This window comes from Belonocnema kinseyi, chromosome 1 (genome assembly GCF_010883055.1).
Source record: "Belonocnema kinseyi isolate 2016_QV_RU_SX_M_011 chromosome 1, B_treatae_v1, whole genome shotgun sequence".
In the NCBI taxonomy this organism is placed as follows: Eukaryota; Metazoa; Arthropoda; class Insecta; order Hymenoptera; family Cynipidae; genus Belonocnema; species Belonocnema kinseyi.
The window spans coordinates 123,350,748-123,365,563 of record NC_046657.1 but is presented as its reverse complement, the minus strand read 5'-3'; the positions used below and the strand labels follow the sequence as shown (position 1 = coordinate 123,365,563).

Here is a 14,816-nt window from a genome sequence, read left to right as displayed (position 1 = left end):
CCCATGTTAATCAACTGGGATTTCACTGTATTTCACCCCATTCATTCAGCACGCCCGAGATCCTATAGCATCTGCAAAGGGGTAACAATATCTATACATATAATATTTTAAGAAACGCATGTTTCTTTCCAATTTTCCACTGCTGCGTTTTGAAATTCTAGTCGTTAATCCAAATCTTCACAACACGCTCATTGCGTGCACATTAGGGTGGTCCAAAAATACAAGGCAAAATTTTTTTTCATGATAGAGGGCAACGCCCCCCCCCCCCATTTTATTCCAAATCCAAAAGAAGCAATTTCATAATTTTTTATTCTTTGATTTTAACAGGTGCCGGCTTTGACTTGGAAGTTTTTCATGTAAAATGCATGGGGAAAATCACTTTTTTGAGTTTTTGGAATAATTATCCAACGAAGAATTTCATCTTTTAGACATATGGGTTTGTCACCCCTAACACACCCCCACGAGGACCTGAAAATTACCCTTAAAACCAAAAATGAACACTGCAATCTCGTCTTTTTTTTTTACTTAAAACGATTTATATTGGTCTAGTGGCAGCTCTACTGGCAGCTCCTGAGTGGTGACAAAGTTAACTGGCAGACTGTCAAACATGTAAAAAATTCCAGTGAAAAAACGTCATTTTAGTACTCTTCAAACACACGGGGAATGATTGTTTAGATGCTAAAAACTAACAATAGGTTTGACTGGCAGCTCTTGAGTGGTGCCAAAGTTAACTGGGAAACTGTCAAACATGTCAAAAATTCGAGTGAAAAAACGTAATTTTAGTACTCTTGAAACCCATTGAGGATGATTGTTTTGGCGCAAACAACTAACAAAGAAATTGACTGGCAGCTCTTGAGTGGTGCCAAAGTTAACTGGGAAACTGTCAAACATGTCAAAAATACGAGTGAAAAAACGTAATTTTAGTACTCTTGAAACCCATTGAGGATGATTGTTTTGGCGCAAACAACTAACAAAGAAATTGACTGGCAGCTCCTGAGTGGTGCTAAAGTTAACTGGGAAACTGTCAAACATGTCAAAAATTCAAGTGAAAAAACGTCATTTTAGTACTCTTCAAACCCATTGAGGATGATTGTTTTGCTGCTAAAAACTAACAATAAGTTTGACTGGTAGCTCCTGAGTGGTGCCAAAGTTAACTGGTAAACTGTCAAAACTATTTGTAATTGAAAACATTAAAAAGATCTTAATGATTATTATCTTTTAGCCAGAGATTTCAGAAAATTATTTTTATTTCACAAACGTTTTGTTTTTCACACTTTCGCCTTGCATTATTTGAATTTTAGGCCAACTGCATAGCTGGCGACGCCACACGGCCACCGTCCACTCTCATGACAAAAATTTCCCACAGGCCTCCAGAAGAGTGGCATGGGGCTGATTGATATGTCAGAATCGCTGTAACCGTCGTGATCAATCAACCTGACTACGAAAAATTCGTCATCAATACAAAACAAAATGTAATAAAAAAACTGCAGAATCTCAAAAATGTTTTCCTGTAAGTTTATAATAACTTGTATCTAAATACTAAATTTAAAAATTAATAACCTAACTCTTTCATAAATAATTTCTGTTTCAGATGACATTTTTTAGCTTAAATCGTAAATGATACGTTTCTAATTTTCAAACTAATTTAATTTTTACAATGCATATTCTGGTCTTTTAACTTATTTTTTTTTCTAATATACAAAAATTATACCCGAACAACAATAATGATACAATACAATTTAATTGAAATTTCAACGTAGTCTTCAGCAATTTTTCTTTTATCTCCATCGTAAGTAAACATCAAAGACTAATAAGCACATACAAATTGAATAATTTCTATCATATCCTTGAACATATGTATTTTACTTCTAGAATAAGCCTTGAAAAGGACCTGGAAATTATGTTGAAACATGTCGGCAAATTTTTTATAATAAAAAATTTTTTAACACCAAAAAAGCGGTATAGATCTTAGGGTCCATCCACATACCACGTGGACAATTTTTCACCACGTGGACAATTTTTCACCACTTTTTGACCCCCCCCCCCCCCCCGTACTTTGTCCACGTGGACGTATTTTATGAAAATATAGATATTATTAGTCTTCAAAATGTCCGGGAGGTTGCGACAATTCCACGGGCGTCATTTGAGTACTCACTAAAATTTCAGATTCTTTTGTTTTAATATGTCAGAAGTTCGAAACTCGTTGACTGGCTAACAGCTGTTGGTGCATTTTGCAACAATTTATCGTTAAACTGGTCGGAAACTCGAAAGAAAAAACGTCATTTTAGTACTCTTCAAGCCCACGGGGAATGATTGTTTGGATGTTAAAAACTGACAATAAGTTTGACTGGCAGCTCCTTAGTGGTGCCAAAGTTGACTGGCAGGCTGTCAAACATGCCAAAAATTCAAGTCAAGAAACGTGATTTTAGTACTCTTGAAACCCATTGTTTCGAGCTGTGAATTTGCATCAAAGTGAGATTTTCGTAGTTTTTTTTTATATGCATATTATTTTTATAGAAGTATCCTATAGACATGTTTGACAGTTTCCCACTTAACTTTGGCACCACTCAGGAGCTAATAGTCAAATTATTTGTTAGTTGTTTGCACTAAAACAATCATCCTCAATGGGTTTGAAGAGCACTAAAATGACGTTTTTTCACTCGAATTTTTGATATGTTTGACAGTTTCCCAGTTAAATTTGGCACCACTCAGGAGGTTCCAGTCAAACTTATTGTTAGTTTTTAGCATCCAAACAATCATTCCCCGTGGGTTTCAAGAGTACTAAAAGGACGTTTTTTCACTCAAATTTTTGACGAGTTCAACGATAAATTGTTGCAGAATACACCAACAGCTGTTAGTCAGTCAACGAATTTCGAACTGTTGACTATGAAAACAAAATAATCCGAAAATTCAGTGAGTACTAAAATGACGTCCATAGAATTGTCGCGAGCTCCCGGGCTATAAAAAGTCCAAAAGGAGCGATGAATTGGCTGAAAAAATTCGAATTAGCTTAGGAACATGAGCTTAAACATCATTTGAATTTGAAAGAAAAAGTCGTGAAAAAAATAAAAATTATATTGTGCGTGTGCACAATATAAAAATTTGAGTATACCTAGAGTATACCTTGTCTCATGTCGGTATATTTTCCACAGATTTAGGGAAATGTGTGTCCATGTGGATTCTAGCTCGCCCCCCCCCCTGTCCCCCTCGTGGACAAGTGTGGAATTTTTCCATGGATGGCCCCTTAACAAAAATTATTTACTTCTTACCGCAAAAATACATACATTAATCAAACAATTTGGATAAATATTAATAATTCCAATCAAAAGTATTTAAACGAATTCACTTTGATTAAACAACTGAAAATTAATGAACTAATGTTAATAACATTCCACTAGACCAATAATAATAATTTTTAAGGAAAAAAACGAATTAAAAAAAAATTGTTTGAACAAATTCTATTTGCTTAAACAATTAAGAACTAATGAACCCTTGCTAATAAATATTCCACTAGACTAATAGCAATAATTTGTAGGGGGAAATCGAATTTTCAAACAAAACAAAATTCTTTAAACCAATTCCATTTGTTTAAATAATTAAAAATCAATTAGCCAATGATAATAAATATTCCACTAGACCAATATTAATCGTTTTAAGTAAAAAAAATACGAGAATGGAGTGTTCATTTTTGTTTTTAAGGGTAATTTTCAGGTACTCGTGGAGGTGTTTTAGGGGTGACAAACCCATATGTCTAAAAGATGAAATTCTTCGTTGGATAATTATACCAAAAACTCAGTTATTATTCATTGACAATATTTCTAAAAATTGAAACATAGATATACAATTTTTTCTCAAATTGGTATCCTATGTTACTTTTTGTGGAAACACTACATAATTTTGATACATTTCGTCGAATATTTAACAAATTTCTATTTGTTTAAACTATTTTATTTTGTTCATGCAGTTTTTTCGTCGATAACCTTAAAAATAAAATAGAATACATTCAATTATTTTTTACTATATAGTGTATAGAAAGAATATATTTAAAATTTTTTCATTTTTTCAGCAAATATAATTTGTTTAAGCAGATATTTTTCTACAAACAAATTTTAAATCTTATTTCCTGAATTAAACATAATATTGAATAATTTCGAGAAGTTATAAATTCTGTTCAATACTTTATGTTATATTTTAAACCATTTTTATTCGTTCAAGCAGTTTTATATTTAAAAATTTGGATTCATCATATAAATTGTTATACGTAGAATTATTTTCGTAAATATATGCTGAAGTCGAAAAGCTCGACTTGAGCATGTATCAGTTTTGAGACGGAGCCAGACTTCACTTTATGCTTGGAAACAAGCAAGTCATGAAAGCTTATCTTTGTAAATGATCAAATAATCTTATATATTTTCATACAATATATATATATATATATATTCAATCAACTTATTCACGTATTTTCATTTGTATTATACTTGTTTGACGATGATACCGAAACTGTTGTTTGTTTTTACGTATTTCTAACGGCTCAAGAGATCCTTCTAGATAATACTTTCAATTATATTATATTATATTTACTTAAATTCATTTCGGATTTTCAAATATTTAAATAAACTAATTATATATTTAAATGCACTTCTTTAAAATGGGGTAGGTAAAATTAATAAAATAATACGTCATTCATAGAATGAAACATTTTTTTATACGCACATAATTTATATGTATATAATTTTATTATTCAGGAGTTTTCTAAATTTGGTAATATTATAAACCGCTTTGAATTATCTTATTCAGGGAAATCATTTCAATCATTGTTATTTTAAATCCAAACAATAATTTTTGAACCTTTAAAATTAAAAATCACTTTTTAAATAAACGTATTTGCTTATTTAATTTTTAATAAATAATATTGACAAAAAAGATGTTTTGAATTGTTTTAAAAAATTTCCCGAGTTTAAACAATTATTATTTTTTATAATTATTACTTAATTGTTTAAACAATTACAAATTTGTTTAATCACTGTTATTTTAAATCCGAATAATAGTTTGGGGAAATATAAACATTAAAAACAATTTTGTCATAAAAATGGTTGATTATTATATTTTTAAGAAATAATATTTATAAACGTCTTTTTTAATTATGCTAAAGGCAACAGTTCACTGTAGATAAGTAATACATAAATAAAAGTAAAAGTATTGTTCATTTATTAAAAATATAATGATGAAATATTTTTGTCAATGCACTTTTTATTAAATTTTCTCTTTTTTCAAAATAATTGTAACTTTTTCACCTTAAGTTATTTACTTCCGTAAACGTAAAATTGAAAAAAATGTAAATGTGCAAAAATGCCATTCTTTAAATTATTATATTTGGAGGAAAAATGTTGTTTCTTATTTTATTTCCATCTGTGATTATTCAAAAGTTATAAATAACATTTTTAAATAAAATATATTAAATTTTTTATTTCCTTACAATCTTATTATCCATATGGTAGCAAAATTAATAAATTAAAAATTAAAAATGTTTAAAAAGTTACTATAAAATTATAGAAATTAAAAAAATTTCACCCATAAAATGTTTTATTATATTACATTACTGCCATCGAAAACTATAAAATAATTTGTATTTTCAGTAAATTATTCTTAAAAAAAAAACATAATTTAATAATTTTAAATTAAAATTAATTTGTATCTATCATATTTTTTGTAGATTCGATTAGCATAATTATGAATAATAAAGGAAAATCCAAATACCCTGATAGGCGATAATACATCATTGTAAAAAGGACAAAATAGCAAATTGCAAATGATTTTGAAAACTGAGTTCGTACATTGCGATTTCTTTTTTTTTTAATAAAACTCTTTAGTTCATGTTTAATTTGAAAACAAGTATAATGATCATTTCCTTTCGCCTCACAGTCAATATTAACAATAAAATAATATTTTTAAAAGGAGAAAAACGGTACAAACAAAAAGATATTTATGCACTTTATATGTAACACTTACCGTTACTATGACACTTCCACCAAGTCCTGTAAAAATATTTTCTCGGATGATATCTTCTGGGTTGAAGTGTAACGAACAAACTGCATCACCAGGTTTTAGTTTGATATCATCCCTTAAAATAGCTATTTGCCATTCTTTAAGAATATTTGGATCATTTGGCGCTTTAAAAAATTGAATTTTTTTAGCTTTATCTTGCTCCCGATTACTTTTATAGCCCGATTTACAACCAAAACAAACGCACTTCACCATTTTTTGATCAAAATATGAACACTGCGGATATTTCGGAGCATCTGTAAATAGTTGCAGATTTTTACATCTAAAAGCAGTTTTTTCACTTTTCTTTCACTTAGAACATGTAAACTGACACATAGATCCCTAAAAGCACTTGAAAATTATTTCAAACTGTCAGAAAATTACTTTTAATGCGTTGTCAAATTCAATTTTATTCTTTTGCCACGGTTTTGCAACGATCCTGGGCCAATTGCACAGCTGGCGCCACCACTCGGCAACCGTCAACACATTATACATTTTCAACTCAGTCCCAGGGGGCTGATATTAATAGCTAATTAAGATGTTAGGTTATGCATAGTTATACATACGTAACTAAAGAATGACCGCGTAAGATTCAAATCAAGTTGAAATTTTATTTCTATTTTGGAATGCGAATATCAGAAATAAGTTTATTGTAAATGTTGCTGATACCTTGAATGTCTGTTCTAAAATTAATTGTATTATTGTCACGTTTAATATGTATCATTTCTAGAAGAAGGCGTTTGTCAAAATTTGGTTCACATTCAATAATAATAAATTTATTCATATCAAAATCAAAATTATGTGTGTGTTCATAAGCATGTTTAGCTAAAGCTGTATTTTGTAAATTATTATCAATAAATCTTTCATGTTCTCCATTTCTCAGATATAATGGTCTACTAATTTGCCCAATGTAGTTTTTTTTGCAATTTTTACAGGTATGTCTGTGTACACAGTTGCATTGATTGAATCTTTGTAAAATATTGTTAATTTTGTCTTTTGGAATACATAAAAGAGTATCATCAATGAATCTGAGGTAAAATAGGATAGGATATTTCACTGATTTTAAGATTTTTTGTTCAATGTTTTCCATAACTAAGTTAGCTAGAGCTGCAGAAATGGTCGACCCCATCGGTAGGCCGTAGATTTGTTGCTAGTATTTATCATTGAATTGGCAATAACAGGATTTTAGACGCATTGTTAGAGCTTTATCGAAATCCTTTTTTGTTAAAAAAGTGTGTGGCTCAAGATCTTTCCACCTCTTCATAACGGTCCTTCTGATTAAATTCCAAGATATGTTAGTGTACGTGGAAACAATATCAAGAGAGCAAACTGTATAATCATTTGGAATAATAATTTTGTCTATTTTATTTTTTAAATCCCAGCTATCTTTTATGTGGTTATTAGTATGCCCAACCATTTTTTGCAACGATTTTGATAAAACTTTTGAAAGGTTATAAAAAGGTGAACCTGGGAAAGATGTAATTTGTCTGAGCGGATAACCTTTTTTATGAAGTTCAGGCACACTGTTCGAAAAATCTGTACGAGGTTTAATATACATGCGTGTGAAGCAAATATGCACTGCCGCTACTGAAATGTAACATACATTGGTGTAATGAATTTAATACACATTTGTATTGAATTTAATATATAGTCCAGTATATCAATGTGCGTGAAAACTCAACGTGCTTTAATTTCCTTAAATCTTGTAAAATATTCTCAATTAAATTAATAATCATTTATTACGTTATTATTTTTGAAACTGGTTAGAAGTTCTGTTAATTTAGTTTGAAATTTATTTTTAGGATCTCTTTTTAATCATTTGTATGTTGATTTACCATTTAATAATTGTAAAGCTTTATTAATGTAATCTGTTTGGTTCATTATGGCACTTTTGTTGCTTTTATCAGTTGTAGATATTATATCATTATTATTTTGTATACAGTTTTTTGTTTTGTTGAAGTTCTAACGTAAAATATAATTATTGAATCGAAAATTTTAAATATTATATATCCAATTTTGAGTCCAATAAACTGTATAATTTCTTACTATATTCCTTAAATCTGATGTTATGTTTTTCATATTGTATTCAACATAAGTTATCAATTTTGCAATAGGAAATTTTTTTTATTATGGTAGAGCGAAATTTCCGCCAGACTAATTATTTCTTTTACATTTTCCGGTATAATTTTATCAGATAAGTTAACAACAACAATTGAAAAAAAAAACTACATTGGGCAAACTAGTAGACCATTATATCTGAGAAATAGAGAACATGAAAGATCTATTAAAAATAATTTACAAAATACAGCTTTAGCTAGACATGCTTATGAACACACACATAATTTTGATTTTGATATGAATAAAGTTGTTATTCTTGAATGTGAATCAAATTTAGACAAACGCCTTTTTCTAGAAATGATACATATTCAACGGGACAATAATACAATTAATTTTAGAACAGACATTGAAGGTCTCAGCAACATTTACAATAAACTTATTTCCAATATTCGCATTCCAAAATAGAAGTAAAATGTCAACAAAATAGAAGTAAAATTTCAACTTTATTTGAATTTTACGCGGTCTTACTTTAGTTACGTATATATAACCATGCAAAACCTAACCTATAAATTAGCTATTAATATGCCAGTATCGCTGTAACTGTCGTGATCAATCAACTTGACCACGAAAAATTCGTCATAATACAAAACAAAATGTAATAAAAAACAGCAGAATCTCAAGGATGTTTTCTTGTAAGTTTATAATAACTTTTATCCAAATACTAACTTTAACATTTAAAAATTAATGACCCCACTCTTTTATAAATAATTTCTTTTTCAGATGAGATTTTTTTAGCTTATATCGTAAATGATACGTTTTTAATTTTCAAACTTATTAAAATTTTTAAATGCATATTCTCGTCTTTTAACTTCTTTTTTCTAATATACAAAAACTATACCCGAAGAACAATAATGATACCATACAATTTAATTAAAATTTCAACGTAGTCTGCAGCGATTTTTCTTTTATCTCCATAGTAAGTAAACATCAACGACTAATAAGCACATACAAATTGAATAATTTCTATCTTATTCTTCAACATATGTATTTTCTTTCTCGAATAAACCTTTAAAGGACCTTAAAAATTAGGTTGAAACATGTCGGCAAATTTTTTATAATAAAAAAATTTTTTAACACCAAAAAAGCGTAAAGGCCTTAACAAAAATTATTTATTGTTTGATTAATTTTATTTATTTTTTTTAAATCTGTATTTTATAAATTATTACTTAAATATTACTGATAAATTAATTATTATTCAGTAATTAATTATTACTGATAAATATTCCACTAGACCCACAGTAATAATTTTTTTTTGTTTTAAATCGACACGAAAATATTTAAACTAATTCCATATTAATTAATAATTGAAAATGAATGAACTAATGTTAATAAATATTCCACTAGACCAATAGTAATCATTTTAAGTAAAAAAAAAACAGAATACGGTGCTCAAGATGTTGATTTCATGAAAAATTGACATTTTTGGTTTTAAGGCTAGTATTCAGGAACTCGTGGGGTTGTGTTAGGGGTGTCAAATCCATATTTCTGATACAAGAAATTCTTCGCTGGATAATTCTCAACAGACTCCCAAACTTTCTCGTCACATTTTTTCAACCCCTAAAATTTTTTTTTCGGATTTAGAATGAAATAGGGATGGCGTGCGGCTCTCATAGGAATAATTAATACTTCATGGTTGCCCGGGACTGCTTTTTCAAAAATTGCAAAATAAAGAGCAAATTCTATTTATGATGATTATTTTTATATTTGTTATATATATTATGATGAGAATGTAAAAATATATATTTAATTAAAGTAGAAAGTTTTGAAAATTAACTGATTAATTCGTAAGAGATATCGCCGTTCCGTACGCTCACCCTCTACCCCCACCCCCGGGTAAATGCACACTATCAAAAGCCGGAATCCTGAATTTTTTATTATTTAGGACCTCCTGAACATGAGTTAGAAGAGAAACTGTGTAACACTATTTTTGCATGCTCAGCGTTACCTACGTACTGCACCATAAACTAAAGATCAAGTTGGCTAGGGTCAATTGCCGTAGTACTTTTTGACACTGAATTTGAATCTAGCCTCAATTTTCCAAGGCCATTTCTTGTTTAATAGTTACTTGCACACTACGTTTTTTAACGAATGTTTTTACCCTGATTTACAATGATAAAGATGTTTTTTCTAACAAGAGATTATGGTTTTGATGTATTTTTGTAAACCGAATCCCACGAGTGCCTTATCTTTTTAATAGCTCCAACGGTTTCTGAGATAATGAAGAAAAAAAAACTGTCCGCCGCGCGGGCACATTCTCATCGCACGATGCGCACGCAGCTCTTAATTTTGAGCGCGCCTAAGGCGCGCAATTGTTGGTACATGCGCTTCACGCTCGATAATGTGTTTACCTCGCCCCTACGCGCTCGGTCAATGTATTTCTACCACATTTGTGCGCATTCTCATAACGTATCTCGTGCATCGCACTTGATTTGGTCGAAAGAGCGAACTTTTTTACATTATGTTCAATTCTATTATCTTAAATGTATGTCATATTTATTTCCGTACGTCCGTATGGGGTTGCTTATTCAGACAGTGCAAAATAAAACATTGGCGTTGAAAAAGCAGTATTTTTATTGTCTTATTTTTATAATTAGAAAAAGTGCGCATCCTTTTAGAATATGGTATTAAACATTTGATTGTAACTTGTATCTTTTCTTTTTCAGGTAAAAAATTTGTCTAGTTATTTTTTTCGTGCCTTGTGTCGTTTATTCATCAATTGAATTTATTTTTTATGTTTGATGTTTTGTTTTTACGAATAAAACAAAAACCACGTGTTCTAAAAAAAAGAGATTAATAACAAGTATGCAGATATTTTTTGGGTGCACAATTTCTGTTGATTCATTTTTTTCGTATCTTGCATGGTTTGACCGCAAAATGGATTTTTTTTTTATTATTTGTGCGATAAAAATGTAAATTTTTGACTTTTTGAACAAATGCAAAAACTTATTATTGTAATCTTGTAGGGCTTTCGAAAACAAAGAATTTTCTTGAATTTTTTCATACCGTACGTTGTTTAACTTAAAATGTTAATTGTCGTTGATTTTTTGGAATTTGAAAATGCTATAACTCTGGTCATTGTCTTTTTATCGAAAAAAGCCATATCCATAAATTGTTCGAGTTTTCAAGTTACTATGAATAGCCGTACATAGAATTTTTAAATATTTAAAAAAATTATCTCGTAAGTTTTGGAGTTGCTGTAACTTTTTGAATTTTTATCCAAATTAGCTTGTTAACGAACTTGACCTTTATTTTTGGTACAATACACAATACAATCATCATCTTTCAAAATTTATCCGGTATACAGTCAACAACGACAGACAGACACCATCGTAAAACCCGTTCTTTCGGATTCAGTAGGTCTCGAAACTTGGTGATTTATAGAAATTCGCGATAGTCAAGTTGTCATATAAAAACCTTCTCATTATGATGAGAATGTAAAAAAAAAAATGAAGACCTTACGAAATCTGTGAATTGACCTTGAGAAGTGAGGGACGGATATGAATTCAGCGAAACAATATATATATATATCATTCATAGGGGAAATTTTGTTGAAGCCACATACGAGAAGAAGGTTTCTTCGAATTACACCATGATTGGTTTAACGACCCCTTCGGCAATTTCTAGTCAACGCAACGCCGTATCTACGGTTGACTGATTGTGAGACACGGTGTATATGCGTAAATACATACAAAGGAAGAGGGGAATCTTTATAATCAGTATCAGTGGGGGAAACTATCAGGAGGATGCTTTCAGGCCTTGGACTGGTTGAGTCTGCGCAGAAGATAATCCGTTTCCAGTCCAACTTCGATAATTTTCCAAATTAGGGTTATAGGGATTAATCTCTCAGGAAACTCGGACTTATCAGCTTCCCTTTTCGTTGCGCTTTGGGGCTCGCCATAGAGTCCCAAACAATCAATATTATTGCTTTCTAGAATAATGGCAGTATTTCCCGAACGCGGTGGAAGTTTCGGATAGGAATCAAGTTCGAAACAATCCGAAGATTCCAAATTTTCTGTCGGATACATCCCATTAATGCGACCATGCGTCCAGTCCTTCTCAATCCGGCACCAAGAAAAAGTTAAGTATAAACCCATTTTTCGATTCGCGCCGGATTGATTCGGATTGCACCTATTAATTGAAATGCGAAATATCCATTCGGATGTTCTGATTCATATGGATTAACTCGGAATGAACGCAAGAATTTAAAGGACTGAAATGTGGATCCGGATTTAACTTTCATTTATTTGGATTGAACAAAAATGATTAAAATCTTTTTTTTATATTAGTTTAAAGTTTTTTTAATATAAATATACAAAAGAATCTAGAAAGATAGTTCCAGGGGATTTCTAGGAGAGTCAAAAACCTACTGCGCAGCAATAGGTGCCATAACATACTACTGCGCATATAAATCTTCCAAACTTTTCTGAACCTAACAGTGATATATTGCCTGCCAAACAGGTAATTTGTTATGTCAAAAATCCGCCTACTTGTCAAAATTCTTACAATTTTGTGAGATCTCTAAATTGCCTTGGGAGTGAGACAGAAGATCGCTGAGAAAGAGAGAGAGAGAGATGATACTTAAACAGAAATATGTTTAGTCCAAATTTCAAAACATTTTAGATGCACGGATTTGAATAAAAAGAACATAAAAAGAGAATACATGTACAAAAACTATGTCTACCAGGTTGAATTTAATTTTTACTTATAAGTAATTTTAATATTATTTTTCATAGTCAAAAACATTCTGTGAATAAAAAAAAGATTTATCATAAACTAAGTGTTACTTATGTAATTTTACTTTTATCGTATAGAGTATAAACACATATTTCTTGTTAAAACTGTTTTCTAACCTAACTTTTATAGGTTTTACTTTTTTAGATAATGAATATTTCATATGTAAAAATAAAAGCTAAATTTTGAGTCTTGCTTGATTTAACATGATTTAAGTTTATAAATGTGTTGAAACTTAAAAGATATAGTAATATAATTGATATTTTGTTGAAAAAAGCAATTTTAATGGACAACGTATTTTTTCGGTATATATAATGGAAATTCCAGATGCAACTTTAGGTTTCCGATAAATGATTATTTTCGCTATTTACTAATTTTTTGAAACTATAAAAAAACACTAGTAAAGTTATTTTAGGCACAAATTAAAATGCACCTTATAAAAATACACAAAGAAGCAAGCCTTGCGTTCTCAACTCTTGTACATTTGTTCGGCTCAAAATGGCGGCGAGCATATACCTGGATAATCTATAGTACCCTGCTACAAAAAATTTGTTGAACACCAATTCGTATAAACAATTGAAAACAGTCATCTGTATAAAGAGGCGGATAGCTGATACAAGATGTTGGGGGAAGGGGGGGGGCTATAAAGTTACACGTCCTCTAATATATTGCATATTGCAATCATCCGGATTTGTATTAGGGGGGGGGGGGCACCAGTGCCTCCCTCTATATTCTCATAATTATACGTCCAAACAGGTTCTAGATGCACAAGATCCTATAAATTAAAAAAATTACTTTGAATAACTTTAACAGAATAACAAAATCTGTAAGCTGAGTAGAATGAAAATTCATTGTTAGATTGAGGTTAGAATACTTTCTCGTTTAAGATCTTGTGGATTCAGGATTATTGGAGGACGACAAACATAATGCCATAAAAACATAACTAAATATTTATTAAGTGCTTAAAAACTCTACAGAAATGATGCCACACCTTAATTTCTACAACTGTAGTTGTCCGCGTTCCCGAATTGGCTGAAATGGCGCTGATGCAGGGATCACTCTTCCGGTAGATTGTACTAACCTAACGGTAGAACGTTGCCCCAAGGGATCGTGGAAAATTCCAATTGCCTCCCGCCTCCCCGCGCTGAGTCATTTCGCTTCTACCTGACCCCCACTACTCGGCTAAATTGCGTTACCCCCACCGTAGGCTGTCAAACCGGATGTGCGGCAACGTCGCAAACCGTTATGCTGGGTGGCGGGGTGGGGGGTGCCAGCGAGGCAAGAAGCGGCAACGTTTTCACATTCAAATCCAGTCTAGTGTCTTACCTCCATCCGACGAGAGTGTGCGCGTCGGTGTATAAACGGTAAACCTAGACTGTTGTGTTGTGTTCTTTGCTTTCCCTCCAGTTACTAATTACGAAAGTTGGTGCGCGCACGCCCAAACCGGCGTTCAAAGTAGTGATAAGTTTTAATCTGCACAACACGCACACGCAGAAGACGCCGATAGTGCGCTTCACGCACGTGGCGGTGCGCTTTCGAAAAAGTGCGCGCCCGCTGGAGCCGTTCATGTCGTAAATGTCAAGGAGACGAATAAGACGTGACGGCAGACGTGTGCCCGAGTGGAAGTGGTGGTGTTCTGTGGCGGGAAATTATGTGCATGGACGTCCAACAGACTAGCGAGACGATGGGAGACAGGAGCCTCGACGACGAGGTACAAATCTTGGAAGCACGCATCGACAAAGGTAAGCAGAAGGAAAATTAAGTAGAGGTTCAGTTATCATTTTTCGCACTTCTAGATTTTACAATTTAGAGGTTATGGGTCCCGGCGATCCTGCGTATGCAAACGTAAAAGTTGGCAATTTCTTTCCAGTCTCATTGGCCTTCGTTCTTCTTCCTAGGTCGACAAACATTGACTCCCACTAGCG

General features: G+C 31.5%; 1 protein-coding gene across 5 annotated transcripts in view; it reads left to right on the top strand.

Annotated features, from left to right (window-relative positions):
- Positions 1-8,708: 8,708 nt before the first annotated feature.
- Positions 8,709-14,816, top strand: part of LOC117176429 — an 86,573-nt gene continuing 80,465 nt past the window's right edge. For 4 of the 5 annotated variants that reach the window (XM_033366712.1, XM_033366703.1, XM_033366676.1 and 1 more), the window contains exon 1: positions 14,210-14,633. In XM_033366712.1, coding sequence (XP_033222603.1) covers positions 14,543-14,633 — 91 coding nt within the window. In that variant the 5' untranslated portion in view covers positions 14,210-14,542. Of the gene's footprint in view, positions 8,793-14,209; positions 14,634-14,816 lie in introns of those variants that run through there. The other variant, XM_033366695.1, reaches the window with a different exon arrangement.